Source organism: Festucalex cinctus, chromosome 12 (genome assembly GCF_051991245.1).
Source record: "Festucalex cinctus isolate MCC-2025b chromosome 12, RoL_Fcin_1.0, whole genome shotgun sequence".
Classification (NCBI taxonomy): domain Eukaryota; kingdom Metazoa; phylum Chordata; class Actinopteri; order Syngnathiformes; family Syngnathidae; genus Festucalex; species Festucalex cinctus.
Window position 1 is genome coordinate 1,700,951 of NC_135422.1, and position 19,295 is coordinate 1,720,245.

Genomic DNA, 19,295 nt, shown 5'->3' on the forward strand with positions numbered 1-19,295 from the left:
GGTTTTGTATGCATCTGGCACGTAAGAATGATTGTAAAATGCCTCCCCGCCATTGCTGATCAGCCTGGGTTCCGTAGAAAAATGTACCCCCCCCCGCATGATCATGTTGTGCCGCAAATGGCATGCACTGCTGTCATGATCCCGGGATCGAGGTTGCGGCAGGTTTATACATGGTTTCCATAAACACTATTTGCGTCACGCAAACTCTGCGTGGATCTTGTCATGATCAGTGTTTTGTTATGTTCATGTCATGGCTTCCCCCGTCTCGGCAAACCTGAGTATGTCCACCTGTGTTTGCCTGCCCCTCCTAAAGTGTCAACAGATCAGCATCCTCTGCCACTTGTGTCTTGCTCAGCTGTGTCTCGTTGTGTCAATTAGTGTGATTGTGTACATTTAGTCTCTTGTCTCCCCTCTGTCTGCGTCGATTCATTGTCAAGTTCCCTCATGTCATGCTGCCGGTTTTGTTCCACAGCTTATCTCCGTTTAATCTTTTTGGACTTTATTTTTGTTTTTTTTTAGTTTGTAGCTCATTTTTGCCTCCTCGTTTTTGTTTATTAACCTTCTTTTTGACCTCATTCTTTGCCTGCTTCCCTGCATTTGGGTCCACCACCACACCTCAGTCGTGACAGTCAGCAATGTCCGTGTGGAAACATGAAATATGTTTTGTTTTGTTTTTTTAAATTACTGTACAAAGTATTTTGATGTAAATATTGACGATATGATTTAAGTCGAAATTCGGGTTGCATCACCAGCGTAGGAACGGAACGCAAGGAATCCCTGTGCTGGGATTTTTTGGATTTTATTTTGAATTAATTTGTATTTTTTTGGGCAGGGTGGGGTTAATGTATTAGTGGTATCGGTGACTAATCAAGAGTTGAGTATCAATCTGAAAAAAAAAAAAAAGTGGTATCGAACGTCCCTAGTATTTAGCTTGACGTGCGGCTTACTTAAGTGGTTGTTGCGCCACCATTTTAAAAAAAAACAACAACAACAACCCAACCTGCTATTCAACAGGCTGTGGTGTCTTCCGGTCTCCTACCTGTGAGCACAGATCCTGGGGCTTCCCCCCCATACCGTGGGGCATCTCCCGGCAGCGCGTGGACAGGTTGAGGATGGCCGTGGCGGCCATGTGTGCGGCCTCCATGTCGTGGCTGTAGTCGAAGCTGCTCTTGCTGCAGGTGCTGCTGGCGCTGCTGCCTCCGCCTCCGCCTCCCCCCACTCCCCCTCCCCCTCCTCCTCCGCCGCCACCACAGCTCAGACTGCTGCTGCTGCTGCTGCTGGGAGCGTAGGTGCTGGTCGTGCTGCTCGCCGAGCTGGAGTTCTTGCAGTAGCGCTTGGCTGCAGGAGACGTGGCAAAAAGCGAGGAATAAAATATTATTTGTGTATCACTTATACACTTTGATGACACTAGAGCTAGGGATGGGCAAACTCAGTCCTCGAGGGCCGAAGTCCTGCAGGTTTTGGAGGTTTCCCCGCTTTCCAATCAACAGGATCGCTATCGGGCTTATGCGGAGCTTGCTGATGAGCTGATCATATATTAGCTGTGTTGGAGGAGGAAAACATGCAAAACCTGCAGGACTCCGGCCCCCGAGGACCGAGTTTGCCCACCCCTTGCACTAGACCATTATACCGACTGGAAGTTGTTGGTGATACTTTGTTGAAATATTTTCCATCTTTGGTTTTCATGTGTATTTTCTAATGCATACACATAATATTGAAATATCCTTGAAAGCACGTTTGCTTCTCGTGACAGGAATAATGCCAATTGAAAATGATTGAAACAACACAAAAGAGTCTTTTCACAAGCATGTAAATGCACTTTGAGCACTTGAATTGGCCAATAAATACTGTGCATGGAATACTTGTAGTTAATGCCATTAAATAGAAGATGTTAACTGGATGACAGATTGTTTATCCACAGTTCAGGCTTACGAGGAAACTGGTTTTTGGTTGTTCATGGTCCAAAATGAAAAAACACAGCCGGTTTGCCAGGTTGTCACCAAAATCAAACAGACAAATGTGATGTCTGCGTACAGACAAGATGATGGTGACGTGTGGCCTTGGATGACAACAAGCCCAACACATTATGCTGATTGCTTGGCTTTCGACTGGCTTTGATAGAAAAATACTTCTGTTCTCTGATAAAGTGACACCAATTTCCAAAATGTTTCTGAATTTGTTGTGTATTAAAGGACTTCTCAACAAGGCATCAGGTAGCTAGATTATGTAAAAGCACCTGAATATTATATAATTATATAAATGTCAGTGCAAGTTTAGTTTGATTTGAACAGTTCAGCTCTATAAATGCCTAATCCAGGGTTGCATTTCAATTTATTTATTTATTTTGAAATTACTGTACAATAGGTGTGACGTCAATAGCATATAGTCGAGATGCAGTATGTAGCTCAGCATTGAATTAGAAGAAGAAAAACACATCAGAGCTAAAGCAGGTAAGTTGCATGTGTCAATTGTGGCCCTTCAAGCACCCGACAAAAGAATCAGCCAAATAAAATAATAATGATAATAATAATAATAATAATAATAATAATAATAATCTTAAAAAACACTGATAAACATTCAAAATGTGTTTTTCGTGGAAAATGGGGGAAATGTGGATAAAATCCCTTTGAGGAACAGTAAAAATTGAAAATATGAACATATATATATTTTTTTTTTTGAACACCATATTTACAGTTGTTACCTGCAATTCCTGAGAAATAGGGATCAGGCCACGAATAGCAAAAATAATTATGCTTTATGTATTTGTATTAATCTCATTGGTAATTGATATTTTCTCTGCCAAATATCGATATTAGCACCGATCTAAAAAAATCCACATCAATCGGATCCTAGTCCGTGTTGCACGTTTCCAAATGTTGCGAAAACAAATCAAGAAATTTATTTTTGCCATATGTGGGCTCACAATGACAACGCTAAAAACAAACAACGACGAAGCAATCTTGCAAAAGGACACTTGAAAACTATAAAAAATAAAAATAGGGACATGATGACACATGAACCAGAAAACCCTTCATGACATGATTTGTACATACTGCTGTGGCAAATTGTATGTCAGCATCTCTGTACATAATCCACTGTTTTTGTTTTTTCCTCATTCGCTCTTATTCCATTGTATACATTTTCTCTGTCGACCAAGCAATAAAATGCAACCTCAAATAAGTCAACAAGCAGTGTGACAATGGAAGGATGTTGAATAGTGTGAGTTTTTATTATAGAAATGTTGAACTATACGGTAACTTCATCCTTGGTGGAAATGAGACTATATACTGCTGTGACTATTTCAGGGACGTTTGAGCTTCACTGCATTAATTGGTTGCTTGAAATGATAAGCAAATGGGCTTCTCGTGGTGAACATAAAGACGATGCAAACGGAATTTGCTACGAAATATTACCGTCAAATCCTTTCGGGGAGGTCTCCCTGTGGCCGTGAACCTTGGGTGCGATGGCCCGTTTCCCGTACACTGTGTGGCTGTTGGTCCCCTCGAAGGCGCTGTAGTCGAAGCTGGTCTTGGAGTACTTCTCCAGCTCCTTGGCCAGGTTGGATCGGGGCGAGCTGGTGGAAACATTGTTCTTGTCACCATACTGAGGATAGTCCAGTTGTTTGACAAAGCACACAGGCCTGGAAAATAAATGACGAGGGGGTGGAAGTTGGACCGAGCCACTGGAAATTGCCCAAGGGAGGGGTGGGGGGGGGGGGAGGAAATTTGGCTTCAAGTGGGCAGACTCAAAGGAAAGCGCAGACGGTTGGCAATACTCCAGGATTGAAATACGGAGGATGATGCTGGTAAATGGATGCTCTTTCACAGAAAGGATATTCCCTCCATTTGCCTTTGCTTGCGTCTCTTTTCTTAACCTCCACTGCCAAAGAAAAATAAATTGAGTTTCTTTATTTCTTTTTTTTTTTTAACACTTGCTATTGTCTTATAATTTGATGCGCATAAACACCAAGTGGAGCCGCAAAAACCATAACAAGGAAGCGATGAAGTGCAAGTTCTTATGTTTATTTTCACTCATCGAAATTTGAAATTTGAAATTACGGGTAAACCACGATTCGATACGGTGACGATATTTGGCTCACGATGTCGATAATATCGCGATACACGATATCTACGATTTTTGATATATTGTCAAAAAGAATTTTAGCAATATGTGACTGAAAAAGCCAACAAATGCCCATAAAAAGGAAAATGTCTAATTGTGCATTTATTCAATGCCAAAATTTTGTACAATGTACAAAGTTCTACATATTGCCTCACTGCCTCTGAGCCTTTTAATTAACTCATTCACTTCAAGCCATTTTCAAAGAAGCAATTCCGTTCGCTCCCGGCTGTTTTACTGGATTTTGACTGATTTTGCAAGGCCCACAGAATATTGTGTTCAATTGCTATAAAAGCATGGAAACCTATCAAAAGAAAGATTAAAGTCTCTTCTTCCATCAGGAAAAAAAAAAAGTATGTTTCTATCTGCTTCCGTTTTGCAGCAATTAGCATTAGAAGAGAGCTAAGTTTCATCAGTTTTCACAAATATATTTAAAATTCTAAGTAATTTAGCATTTTTTCCACTTGGCTCTGGTTGAGCTCCTTTGTTCTGCTGCCACCTGCTGGCCGTTTGTGTAATAACTACCATTTCTGCAACCGTTCTTTGCAGTTGAGAGGCTGCATCAAAGCCTTCTGTATACTCTAGCATAAAACCCCCCCAAAAAAAACCAACGTATAAATACATCTTTGGGACACTTAGAACATAAAAAAAAACGTATTTACACGTTATTGGGAGCAAATGAGTTAACTGCAAACATTGTAAAGTGAGACAAATTAAAGTGCATAAACATTTACAACAATACTGCACAACTGGACACATTACATCGATATCTACCGTCAGTATATCGATAATTTATTGCAACAGAGAGCGCAACAATATATTGCGATATCGATTTTTTTCCTCCCACCCCTACTTGTGACGATGACTTTAAAATAGTTACTAATACAAAACAAACAACAACAACAAACAACCTGTGCTACACTATGATAAATGTAACTGCATTAAGGGAATAAAGAGATTTGTCTTCAATCGAAAGGAGACAAATGTCTTTTTGGAAGTACTCGCTGAAGGATCCGACATAAAACAAAAAGCACTTCAAACCTGAACAGCTTTAAGAAATGCAAGGGGGAAAAAGGAACAAAAACATTTCAGTGTGACAGAAATTATTTAACAAACATGGAGCCCCTTCAATAACATAGTGAGAACATGTATCAAACATTTGATGTGAATTCATCAAATGGCAGAACAAACGCGAGTTTTCCCTTTTTTTTTTTTTTTTTTTTAATCTTCCGCTGTGAAGTTGCCAAAAACTTTTTTTGACAGCCGCTGTTGTTTGAAGACCACCTGATGAGGAGGAAGTGAAAAGTGGGTTGTACCTTAAGACTCTGTCGGAAGCCGGGTTGGGCTTGGAGCCGTCACAGTTCTGGTGTTTCTCTTGGGCCTTGGCCAGTTTCTCGGCTGCGGCGATCGGGCACCCAGACAGACTGAAATAGAAAAACGGTTGTCAACACTGGCACGCTACAAAATCTGAACACAAAAATGAAATGGGAAATTCATGTGCGCGTTATAAAAGGTGATGATTGTTAATGTGCTTGTCTGACAAACTAATTCTCACGTGGCTGCTTCAGAGAGCCTTTGAAAAAAAAATAAAAAAAATATAGTAACCAGAATGCTTCTTGGGATTTTGAATTGACAAGAATTAAAATACTGTAGTATGCATTTTAATTATGTATAATCCATTGTAAAATTATTAATTGAAATAATGTGTACACAATAAATAAAAGAGCAAATGCTGGCTGTTTATTACTATTTCTGTCTGTATATATATTTTTTTTTAGATCTTTTATTATTGTGACTATATTCAACATTACAAAACAATTAACTACCACATGTTTTTGTGAACATGCCGTGATTATTTTTGTTTACAAACGTACACAAACCTTTAGAGATGTAACGATATCCAAACATCCAAATAAAATATCACGATATATGAACCTCAATATGTGATAATTATCATATTGTGGGGAGGTTGGCAATATAAAAAAGCTCACGATAATGTTAAAGACACTCGTGATATTGTAAATAAAAGCTTACTATATTGAAAAAAAAAGGCACAATATTGTGTTTTTGTAATTTTCAAAAGGCATATTTTGGCCCTTCTATGTTTAAAAATCCACGCTAATGGTCAGATGAAGGGGCACGTAATATGCTTGTGAAGTTTTTTTTTTTAATTTTAGTTTATTTTGTTAGTTTTAGTGAACTAAAATAACCTTTAATAGCACCTGTGTTTTTCGACACCCTCCCTTCTGACTTTGACCATCTCCAAACATTTTTGTTTTTATTTGATTTGAACTGAGTCAAATGCCATTTTTAGCATATGTCGCGGGCCACTAAAAAAATGGACGGCGGGCTGCAAATGGCCCCCGGGCCGTAGTTTGGACACCAATGGTCTAAATGAATAAATAAGTTGCATAATATGAATATGGACCAATCGCAAAGTGCACAAACATAAGGAGTCACGCATGGGAATATTCCTGCTCCGGCTCAGTATGGAGTGCAAATGTCCTGACAACTAACTGACCAAAAGTGACAAAAGCACACGCTGCGATCCTTTAACCTCCATTTTCCTCGTCAGGCCTCACCAAACGCACTTTGACGGTGGCCTGAAGACAAATACGGAGCTTTTGCTCATGAGCACCTGTCACGCGACGCCCACAAATGCGTCGAATCTGTGTCATTTCTTTGATAGGCAAAAGTGAAAGTTTTGGAGCTGGTGCCATTTGGCGCCCGAGCCGTGTCACTGAGCGCAGTATGGGGGCCACTGCGGTCTCTTCCCAGGTCTGCACCTTTGCTGTCACCCGGGCTGAGTGGCAGAAAGGTGCTAATAGCTGCTGCTATGCCCCAACTCCCTGAGCATCTGCTGCGGGTGACTCCTTTGTCACTGTAACCTCACCCCATCTGACAGCGAGGCTATTTTTGTTTCTCCCTCCAAACTTGATGGATGCCATTTTTTTGTTGTTTTTTCAACCGGCGACTGTTGAATGATTTATGCTTTTGCATGTATGAGCCCATGCATTGTAATCAGTCTCGTTTGAAATAACAAGAGGAAGAATTACACAATCAGGTGAACCTTTGTTTACATCAGAGGTGTCCAAACTACAGCCCGGGGGCCATTTGTGGCCCGCCATCCATTTTTTTAGTGGCCCGCGACATATGCTAAAAATGGCATTTGACTCGGTTCAAATAAAATAAAAACAAAAATGTTTGGAGACGGTCAAAGTATGAAGGGAGGGTGTCGAAAAATACAGGTGCTATTAAAGGTTATTTTAGTTCACTAAAACTAAGGAAATAACTAAAACTAAAATTCAAAAAACAATTCTGTTAACTAAATAAAATAAAAACGAAAATGCATTTTAAAAAATGAAAACTAACTGAAATTACATTTTATGTTTACAAAACTAACTAAAACTATAATTACAGCAAAAATGTCCTTCGTTTTAGTTTTTAGTGTGATTTTTAGTGTGATTTATTTTGATATCAACCGCAATAATGACGTTTGAAAGTAGCAGCCAATAGAAAAGCACCAAAAGATGACGTTGCTCCCATGCTGTTTTTTTAAATATTGCGCACAAGTTATACACATTAAAAAATAAAAAATAAAAATAATACAAAAACTAACTAAAACTAAACTAAAACTAAGCATTTAAAAAAAAACTAAACTAATAAAAACTAACAGAACAAATTATTTGTACAATTTTTAAGACTAAACTCAATTTCTCTTCATAACAATTATGTGGCCCTTGCGTCCTTCTGATTTTCTGTCTGTGGCCCTCAAATGAAAAAGTTTGGCGGTCTCCATTCTCGGATTTTAACAGCTGAAATTTCAGAAAATATAATATTAACCTCCATACGCGCAGCAAACGATTTGAAGAGACGAGCACGTTACATTTCAAATGACTCCTCCCCATTCTGGCTCAGATAGGGACAAACATGCTTTGATGTTTCTGATGACGATTTCTGATTTTCACAGATCCAACTAAATGTGTGCTCCTTCTCTCAATATCAGTCTCCCGTTTTTGTTTTTTTTTTTTTTGTTTTTTTTTTTTTTTTTTGTGTGTTTTGTCCCTCTGGATTCACCATTTATATCCTCGCCATCCATCTCGTGTTCCCGTATCCTGTATGGTTGCTCGCTTCACTTTGTCTCGCTGGCTTGACCTGACACTTTGGTGTCTTAGACACTCGTCTTCTTTCCTTCGCTTGCGTCCTGCTCACTCGCGCCTTGTGATGAGTCGAAAGCTACACGGTACATTTTGTAGAGTGCATTTTATACAAAAATAAAAAATAAATAATAATAATAATAATAATAATAATAATAAGGACTATTTCTAACATAGTAGCATTTATACTTGGAAGAGAGTAAAATATTCTATAATCAAAATATTTTTACAGTGTTGTTGATTTTGAAGAACTTAACGACGTGTTGTTTTTTTTAAATCACTGTTTTTTTTCATACCACTGTAAAAATGGGGAGCGATTGCTCCTTAAAAATTATTTTAAATTTACAAGGAAGAGTTTTTGAGTACCGTATTTTCCGCACTATAAGGCGCGCCGCATTATAAGGCACACCTTCAACGAATGACATATTTTCAAACTTTTTCCATATATAACTTTTTCCGTATTGACACACTGTATAATATTCCATGTGGATGCATAAAAAAAAAAAAGAACAAAACATTGCAGACAACAACAAACATATCAATAAAGAAACCAGCGGACAATGAAAACAACACAACATCCAAGATGGAGGTAATGATCCCCATCAAGCCAACATTATGATCATAATCACCACACAAAATAAAGATTGAATGGAAGAAAAAAAGGTCAAATCAAGATCTCATGTCCGTACGAACTGAAAAACGATCCCACAGGGAAAAAAAAAAAAAAAAAAGGGGACACGGATCGAGCCCGTTTCTTCTGGCCAGGCTGTCACTTACCTTCTGTGGGAGTTTCTGTTGCTATTGACATGGCCGCGTCCAGTGCAGCCGGGCGTAGGACACTTAAGAACGTTCTCATACATAGCCACAACTTCATAGCGACAAGGAGACAGGAGTGAGAAACACGGAAGGTTAGGAGCCCCCTCGAAAAACCAACGCACGGGCTTCTATTAGTGTGTGTGAGCTCGCCATTATAAACATCATTAAGAAATGAGCCTGCGTGAACCCAAATGACCTTTTCTTCATTTTAATGAACGCTAGTTTGAAAGGGCAGGCAAGGTTTCCCGCCATATTGCTTCCACTTATCCGAGCCTTTCAAATTAATATTCATGCAATAAGGCACGGTCATGAATAAAAAGGAGCCATTTAGGTTCAGCAAGACACAGAAATGGAGGAGCGGGGGGGGGGGGGAATCGGGGCCATGCCGAAAAGCAGATTCAACCAACAGCAGACAATCATGCAGAACAAATCAATAAGAAGATCCCTTCCCTCTGTTATTTGCTCTTTGGTATCGCGGGCACGTTGTTAGCGTTGGTCCTCGATACCGTTTACCATTAAAACAGTCCATAACTGTCTGGCTGCCCGTTGGCAAGCGGCCAATTAGATTAATGATCTATGGAAGTCTGAGAGGAGCCGTCGGCGCACCGCGAGCGAGCGAGCAGGGGCGCGGGCGAAAGGGTCGTCTCGACAAACCCCATCGGCGTCAGCTTCATCATTATCGCCCCCCCTTAAACTTTCACCCCTCATCATCCTCTTTCCCTTCCATACTAATTGGTGTTGGGTGCAGGTAATTGGAAAAAAAAAAGAAAAAGCCTGCCACCTCAACTTTGCCACAAGCCAATACATTATGCATATCCGAGATTCGTCCTGCCCTCTGCGAAGAGGCAGGAAATTGAAGCAGCACGTAATAGTCTTAATCAAATTGCAAGATGGGAAGAAAAAAAATAAAAAATAAAGGGAAGGAATACAAAGATGCAAACTGTTTGTGGGAGCAAACGCGCTGTGTATTACATATGCAAATGACGTTGAAAACCAACAATCAATTCCAACGGTTTTATAAAGAGAAAACGAAAGCTAAAATGAGCAAATGGTGAAGGGAATTAATGAATTTGAGATATAATTTAATTGTCATTTTTCACATTTCCCAAGGAGCTGTCTGGCTGCACTGTGTGATTTCCCAATTAAATGAAAGCACCGCATTAATAAAACATCATCTATCCAGCACAGCGAATGCATGAAGAGCGAACGAAAAGCGGCCGCCTGTCGCTGCAGGTCGTCATTCGGCTGCCATGTTGTCATCTTTACCTTTAAAGTAGTCAAGCAAAGACTCTGCTTGTGCGAGACGATCGAACACTTTATTGACAGGAAGCTAGCGATTGGCTGACGATGCGGAGACTTAACGATTGAGAGTAGGTCACTTTTTAGACGTCACCAGACACGCGGGCTGTGTGTTCGACTCCGGCACCCTTGAGCACCAAAGGCAAGGGCACTCGTCCACTCATAGACCACAACATTAGGTACGTTCGCACGATGTAATGACGTTCAATCGGCTCCGTTTGAATTTACGTTGAAAGAAAGGTAAGAATTTGGCCAAAACATGCCATACGAAAATTAGACTGGTATTTAAAAAAAAAAAAAAAAAAAAAAAAAAGCCACCAGAGGACGCTAGAACTGCACAAATGGAAATCAACTGACTTTCTTGTAAAGATGTGCTGCTTTTACAATAATATCTGACATGACGACGACGATATTGTGGTAGTTTTAAAATCGCAGTATCACGTGATGAACAGGTCAAGTATATTTTGCTCATACTGTAAAACTACAAAAGGAGGCCCAATGAACATAAACAACAAAATGCCAATCCTGAATACGAAAGCTTTGGTCGCTCTCGATCAGTGTTAAGGTCAAATGCTCCAAATGTTTTTTGCTGTGAGAAGCTTTCTGCCAATTATCGAAGCTGTGCTCCACAGGACAAGTGTCATCCGTGGCACCGGTGGTCTTTACAAACCTTTCTGTAATGGTAACTAATTTCCGAGCCATTATTAAAAGCCTCTTTTATTTTTGATGGTGCTCTCTGTGACAGCAGATCATATCTTGAATTTGACTGGGTCGATTAATAAAACACATAAACTGTCCTTTATTGAGACGTTTGCACAAGGTGAACAAGGCTAAAATAGCCGCGGTGAAATCTCACGATTCATTCAAGGCGAATGTTTATTGCCACTTCACTCGATATGCGATATGGTGCAAGCCTTTCCATTCGTTGCACCGTAATTGAGCAAAAAGAATATAAATAAAAGAATGGGTTTTGTGGCACGGATGGCTGAGGAAGGGTTCACAGCGTTATCGAGGTCTGCGCTCTCGAATCAAATGAACGGAATGAGCGAGAGCAGCCAGTTAATTACAGACCATCGCAACGGATTCTTTCCTCTTAGCCTCATACCTTAGTGGTGAATAAGCTACAGCGTACGATATAAGAAGACAAATAGATCAAAATAGATCAGGGAATGGCAAATGGCAGCCCACACTCGAAAGCAAACTTTTTTGGGGGGAAAAGAAAAGTATTTATTTATTTTATTATTATTATTATTATTATTATTATTATTATTATTTATTTTTTTATGAACCCCCAAAATTTTTTAACTAAAATAACTAAATTTAACAAAATTTTAAAATAACAAAATTTTTAACAAAAATATTTTAACTAATTAATCGCACATTTTTCTTTAATTAATCGCGATTAATTTTCTACTTCTGCTTCTACGTTTTCCTTCAAAGCTTGTAACAGATATTTACTTCAGTAAAGTGAAAATGCACATGAGCATTGTTGTGGCCCCGCAGAGGTAACTTGAGCAGGGAATTTTTTTATTTTTATTTTTTTCCCCCTCTCGTCACACGCACATATGCACAGCCGTGGTCTCCGGGGAAGGAAGTGGATTTATTTATTTATTACAATCAAACATTTTCAATACAAATCAACAATTCGCTCGATGGTGTAGGGGTTTGCACACAGCAAAAAAAAAAAAAAAAATCAGCACAAATTATTTTATATTTTTATTTTGTTGGTAAAAGTTTTTTTTTTTTTTTTTTTTTTTTTTTAATATTGTGCTGATTAAAGTTTTTTTTAATTTTTATATTGTGCTCCTTAGTTAATGTTGGTGATCAGTTTGAATGCATTATTATTTATTGATTTTATGTAATTTTATTTTTCCGTATCATATGGTTTGACATGGTCAGTCAAAAAATGTTTATAGTTTGATTAAGGATTTAATTTTATTTTTGAATTTCAGACGCACTTTAAATATTTTCTGTTACAGTTAATAAAGCTATTCTTTGTTGTAAGTTGCTGCATATTTCTTTCTTTTTTTTATTCTCTTATACGTTAATACGGACACAGTGTTATGCAGAGGTGTGCTTAGAACAATTTTATAGAAAAATTATACTATTTATAGTCGCGCGTGGGGAGGAGGGCGCGAGATGTTTTCTTCTTACTGGGGGGGCATGACAGAAAATAATTGAGAAGCACTGGGTTACGCAAACATACTGTTCATAAACACCTCGGCGGAGGTAGTACACAACCAACACCATACATGCTATGACAAACAACACATTTGACCAGTGTCTCGAAAATGGTCAAAAGTCTCATGCAAAAAAACATTAACCAACCTCCGCATTTCACAGATCAAGTCCTCATTTCATACCTCATCACCACGGCACACTAAGCAGGCAATCGGCGAACAAAACGATGGCTGCATGCAAAAGGTCACAAGAGAAGTGCCGCTGCAGGCCTTCGCCATCAAACAGTTCAGCAAACGCGCAGGCGCACGCGCGCACGCGCAGCGGGTCCGACTCAGCAGTGATCACAGGGAAGACATGCAGAGTGACATGGGAGGTGAAGGCCACAGGTTGTGGAGATAACGCGGGTGTCGGTATGACACCAGATGGCTTACTTTCTGGTGGCACTCTGTCTTTGTGCGGACAGCCCGACAGGCTTCGATGGTGGGGGTACAAGCCAGTCACGTGACCCGTGCCGTCGCAGCCCGGTGTCGGACAGCGGCTCTCTTTCTTGTCTGCACGAGACGCGTCTGCGTGCGAAGGAATGATTATATATTAATACACAGCAATTTGAGATGGCTAAAGTAGTAGAGTCAAAGGGCAAATTAATACATTTTACATACAAGTTGTTTTTTTTTTTTTTGCATGTCAAAGCAAGCGTTCAAGTTGAGTTAAAAAAAAATAATACAAGATTCGATCCAGTGGAGGTTAAACGGCAGCTCGTTAGTTACTCATTCCTGGCAACACCCGACACATCACACTTTTCATCATTTAATAGTCTCCTAATTTTCAAATATGATTTCTCTTTGTTGAAAGATGTCTGATCCTAACCTTCTCGCATTCATTGAAATAGTGAACGATTCAACATTTCAACCCTTGGCAGTTAGTGGAGAAATTACATTTTTTTTTTTTTTTTTTTGCGCAACACTTTGTATTACAGCAATTCACTCAATTTCAAGTGAAAAAAAATGATATTATGATTCAATCATTTTTTTTTCACTACCCATAAAAATTGTTATAATGGTCTTTTCTTCTTTTCACTAATTGGCTGGAGCAAATCATGCTGTTCTTGCATTGTATGATATTGCCGTTAAAAGCTTTGTTAAAAGGTAAGAAAGCCAAACGATGGCACGACTGGACATAGCAGGTAGGATTTACTTTTATATACGATACTGTGCAAAAAAAACAACAACAGAGTTTTCCATTCACGTGGGAGGACATTGTGAGAGAAAATGTACCGTATTTTCTGCACTATAAGGCACACCGCATTACACGGCGCACCTTCAATGAATGACATATTTTCAAACTTTTTCCATATGTAAGGCGCTACAGTAGAGGCTGGGGTTATGTTACGCATCCATTAGATGATGCTGCGCTAAAGGGAATGTCAACAAAACAGTCAGATAGGTCAGTCAAACTTTATGAATAGATTACAAACCAGCTTTCTGACAACTCCATTCACTCCCAAAATGAATAAACAGCTGTTTTATTATTTTCTCTGAGCTAAAGTATTAGTATTAGCTAGCGATTCAAGATGGCGGGATCTCCTGCGCATGCGCGTCACCGATCGTGCAGGGTTGCCGACAGCGTTTTGAGAGCGAGACCTGTTGCGGCTCAATATTGATCCATATATAAGGCGCACGGTCAGCTTTTGAAAAAATTGAAGGCTTTTAGGTGCGCCTTATAGTGCGGAAAATACGGTAACCGATATGCATTGTTTACGTTTTTATATGCCGCCCCCGTAAAGAGGTTTCCGGTTGCATTTAGGAATAATGAGTACCGTCGCCGATGGTATGGAGGGGAATTACTTCTCGCGCATGCGCTGAAGGTACGTAATACTGTAGTCGGGGTCGATGCGGTGTGTACCGTATTTTCCCCAATGCCGATGTAAGCAACTTACCAGCTTGTGCAACCAAAACGCAACGATATGAGCGACTGAAATGTTCATTAGGAACTAGTATTAGAGTCATACGAGGGAGTGGGCGGCGGCGGTGTTTTCGCATACTGCACGCAAAGTGATGTGCGGCTGATTAAAGGGTTTGAAACTCTGCAACTCCTCAGGCGGCAAGTGACAAACCCCACAAAAAACCCCAGCGGGTATGAAGCAAGAACAAAGAGGAACAGAATCAGGCGATGAGTAGGGTTAAGAAGAGGTGACATAGTGCACACCCACTCATTTACCCAAATAAAATGTGTAGAGGGTGCTGCATGTTGTCATTCTGTTTTTGTTTTTTTTTTCTTATTATTCTGCCTGGCTTTGATATAAAACAGTATCTTCATCATTTGGCTTGTTAAGACTGACTTCTTTCGAGGCCCTGGCTGTTAGCATGAGATCAAATCCAAATGAAATATTTCTAACGGTGCACGTTCGGTTGCCAGCCTTTTTCTGAGTGGGAGCAGCTGAGTGGAAGGCATATTAGAAGGAAGGGATATTGATTGCGGCTTGGGAGGGGCTGCGTTTTGCATAGCAAATGGCCTCCATTAGCATACCATCTCTGGATAATTAATGTGCAGTCAGCGGGCCTGTTGTTCCTTATCGGTCATTCGGATACTCGTGCGTTCTCATCTTAACCTCAACCGCTTCTCTTGCCGAACCGCGTTCATCCCTGACCCCCTCTTTCCTTCCCTACCTCCAATCTCTTCATGCTGTGTTTTATAAATCACGCGCAGGAACCCCCGCTGAGCGGAGTGTCTGCTACTATCGTCTATCTGCTATCTCGATTATTATCAGCCTTCCACTCTTTATTTCGCCGTCATCCGAGCAGCGAGTCTGCGGAAAGACTCTCGAAATTAACATTTGTGTGGCATTTACGTTGCAAGATATACCTGCTGAGAATTGTGTGGCATTTGAGGTTTAATATCACCCTGCTGTGAATTAGCATGCTCTTATTTGTGTCTCTTGTCCAAATATCCTGTGTGGGGAGAAATAATTTTGCCTAATTAAGGCTGAATATTACTGCCATAAAAAAGATATGAGAGGAATCATTTGGACTGAAAGAGGAGAATTGCATTTTGTTTGTCCTTCCGCGTGCTCGCTGAAAATCCAAATGGAGCAGTAGGGTGCAAGCATCGTCAAAGGAATGTATAAATTAATTCTCCGCAAAAGGACGCAAGGCTGCCTCTTCCCCGAGTCCTGAAAAAGTGGGTTTAAAAATAGGAGGCTTTACCCCGAGCTGCATCCCAGGGATGAAAATGTACGGCCCTAACAGGCCGTGCAGATTGCCATTACTTATGCCTGACAAGCCTCCCCTCTGATGTTTCCATGCTGGCCTATTTTAACAACATAAGCTGCTGCTGCGGCTGCTCCTGCTGCTAACCAAGATTCAAATGTTCAAATTGGCTGCAAAAGGCTTGTCTCGGGGAAACACAAAAATGCATGCGGGGTTATCTGCTGTCTGCAGTCAAGGATGGACATCAGAGAACAGCGTGTGGTTAATATATTTTATATTTGAGCCTTTACAATGAAGGAAAATGTGAGGTTACGCAAACCCACACGTTTTCATGAGATCAAATGAAAGAACTGTATCAAGAGTTCAATAACATGCTGTGTATCATTTTTTTCCCCCTTTTATTTCGTGGCGAACGTTTTAATTAGCACATCTGCATCACAGTCAAAAGGTTCTGGATTCAATTGTGCCTCAAGCATTCATCTGTGGAGTTTTGCCCGTTTCCTTTGCGCTTTGCTAGCTTTCTTATGCAGTCCAAAAACATGCATGCACGTGTTGATTGAAAATTCTACATTGAGCAAATGTGTTTGTATGTGCCATGCAAGTAATCAGTCCAGAGTTTGTGTCCAAAGAAGTTTGTGTGACTGCACAGACACACGGAAAATTAAGAGGGAATATTGTCTGGTATCCGCTGCTGAGATTGGGTAACTTTTGGCATGACAACTGATGAGCCAATCGGAGGCAGAGTAGGGCAGGTTACGTCGAAGAAAACAATCCTTCAAATGCTCCAAGCCACGATGGGGACCCAGAAATCGAGCTCAGGTGAAGTGATTTGCCCCCGTACACGGGATACTTGATTGTGACGTGAACGCTGCCGGTTACACACTAATGCTCTAGTTAAGTTTTATTGTAGTTAGGCTAGTACTTGATTTTTAAGTACCGCTAAGTCAAAAACTAAAATGGTGACAAATAGTTTAAGACTCAGCACAAAACAAAACTGAAGTCCAACCAGACTGTTTTTCATTATTTTTTTTCAATGTTCCCTACTATGCTAATTTTATTATTGTTTGAAAGTACAAATGACAGATTTTTAATTCCTTACATGTCACCGTTTCTAAAAAAGGACATTTTTCTAGACTACTTAAAAAAAAATAAAAAATGGTGAAAATTGAGAGTATAGCCTACCCACTTCTCCAGGGATCACTCCGCCACTGTGTACCACAATATACTGAGTGGCGTTTCTCTTATTTTAAACCATATTGTAAAATTATTCCCTGTATGACAGTGTCACTCAAAAGTCAAGATTATTCTTTGTAAAGAAAGCAGCCTATGAAAAATGTATGTATGTACCTGTATGTATTTACAAGAAGTTGGACTCACTGCTAAAATGGGAGGGGTTAAGTATTTCCCGGAATCTCGTGTTGTGGCCAACGGTTGAATCTGTAGGTTACTGGAAACTTTGGTGTTGCAAAATTCGTGGTACTCACAGCAAACATCCCGAACGTTCGTTATGTTCGCCTGAACGTTACTTGGCACATGAGCTAGCTGCGGAGACCAAAGATATATTAGCAATAGAGCAAGCCGTGTCTTTGGCTCCGAGAAGTTCATTATAACTCATTGAATTCTTGAGCAATTTTGATGCAGGTTGTTTTGCTCCAAACATCAAACATGCAGCTATGATACAGGCCACATAGACTTCTTGATAGATGCCATTCTTCTGAGCGTGTCATTGTTACGCACTCACCTTTGTGATAGAACAGCTTCTTCATTCCATCGGGGAGTCGTCCTTTACGCTCAACCGCGTAGGCATGCCGTGAGCCGTGGTCATCATGGCCGTACCTCACGCCGTCTCTCCTGGCCGCTTCCGCCTCCATTTTATCCCGCAGCGCCTTCGCTCGTTGGGACTCCAGCGCGATGGCCTTCTCCAACAAGGAAAGGTTGCCCTTGGTCATGTCAAACACTTCCTCGGACCTGTCTGACGTCACGGAGGCCGTGTCCTCGTCAAAGTCCCGGTGGTGAAAACGGTCCCCCTGCACGCAACTGGCGAAGGCCTTGGATCGCGGGCTCAGCTGCTCCTCCAGCTTCAACAGATTGTCCATGTCTGAATAGTTCCTGTCCAGCGCCCGTCTGTCGTCCTGGCTGTGCTGGAAGTCCCCGTAGCCGTGATGTTGGGGCTGCTGGTTCATGTCCCCGCATAGGTAATGATTCTGCTGGAATGAGCCGTTGCGGTCCGCGGGCTTCGTTTCGCTAAGTTTCCGAGCAAGATCGAAGCATTGATTCCGTAGGCACTCCAGACTGCTTAGACACACTTCCTCGTCGCTGTTTTCGAATTGTCCGTTACCGGTGGGCTTATTTAGTCCATTGCCGCCGTTGTGCGCACCGACGCCGTTGTGGGAACAGTCTCCGTTTCCAGCAAGGCCTTCCGCATAGTCCTGTCCCTCTAAATTGTCCGACAGCATGGCACCATGTCCTTGTGCAAGGAGTTTGAGCGAGTCCACCGTCTCTCGAACCACATCGCTATGAACGTCCAAGCTCAGGTCATGTTGATTTCCCGTTGGCGTTTCTTCGCTCTCTTCCTCATCTTCCTCTTCTTCTTCCTCCTCCTCCTCCTCCTCTTCTTCTTCTTCCTCCTCTTCTTCTTCCTCCTCCTCTTCCTCTTCTTCTTCCTCCTCCTCCTCCTCCTCTTCTTCCTCTTCCTCCTCTTCAGCGCTGTGAGAGGAGTTGCTGTTCATCTCCGACTCGGTCATCGCCCGGTTGGCGGCGTCTTCTGCGATCTTGCCCAGGTTGAGCAACGACTTGGCCACAAGCTCATCATAGTTTTCATACTCGTCGTTGTTGTTGTCGTCCTTCTCCGCTGGAGGACCCGACTTGGGATTGCCGCCGCCGCCGCCTCCGCTGTTGCCCTCACCACCACTCATTGGCTCCTCCTCTGTGTGTCGAGACAGAACAAACATCTTTTAATTTCATTTACGTCATCCTGCTTATCCAGATTTCTGGGCTTGGTCCTTCTCAATTGGATAAGGAACTATTTGCTGCCACTAATGATGTACTTTGACGGTCTTAACAGCGGCTTCTGTTCTGAATTGGGAATCAGCACAGGAAGTTAGATTGCAGTTTGATATTACTCCAGGAATAGATGTTCTTGGAAATATCGTGACGCTGCTTCATGCAATCTGAATTCTAATCATAAGCACAATGACTAAAGTCACTTCATATTTGGAAATGACCATTAATACAATGTTTTATTCAGTGTAACTCGCTGTGAGATGACAAATTGAAGATCTTGAGAATCACCGGTGTAATCATAATCAACTTTAAGACTTCTTTTCAGTGTGTAATTTATTCTGACAAGCTGCAATATTTTGTTGAACCTTTTCTGTTCGTAATTTACAATCTTCACTACTGGAGCACTTCCAATCTTTGCTTTCACATTTCTGGTTTGAACCAACAAGACAAATAGGGCTTTGCACCGACATCACATGTGCGTGCCGCTTACAATATACAGTATTCCCACATGAAC

The 19,295-nt window shown here is 41.0% G+C and overlaps 1 protein-coding gene across 12 annotated transcripts in view; it reads right to left on the reverse strand.

Moving 5' to 3' along the window:
* myt1lb (myelin transcription factor 1-like, b) overlaps window positions 1–19,295 on the reverse strand; it is a 131,566-nt gene that overhangs the window by 20,602 nt on the left and 91,669 nt on the right. For 11 of the 12 annotated variants that reach the window (XM_077537939.1, XM_077537948.1, XM_077537949.1 and 8 more), the window contains 6 exons: window positions 17,520–18,704; window positions 13,004–13,138; window positions 9,054–9,144; window positions 5,436–5,543; window positions 3,414–3,640; window positions 1,040–1,338 (listed from right to left, as the gene is read on the reverse strand). In XM_077537939.1, coding sequence (XP_077394065.1) covers window positions 1,040–1,338; window positions 3,414–3,640; window positions 5,436–5,543; window positions 9,054–9,144; window positions 13,004–13,138; window positions 17,520–18,704 — 2,045 coding nt within the window. The remainder of the gene's footprint in view (window positions 1–1,039; window positions 1,339–3,413; window positions 3,641–5,435; window positions 5,544–9,053; window positions 9,145–13,003; window positions 13,139–17,519; window positions 18,705–19,295) is intronic. The other variant, XM_077537945.1, reaches the window with a different exon arrangement.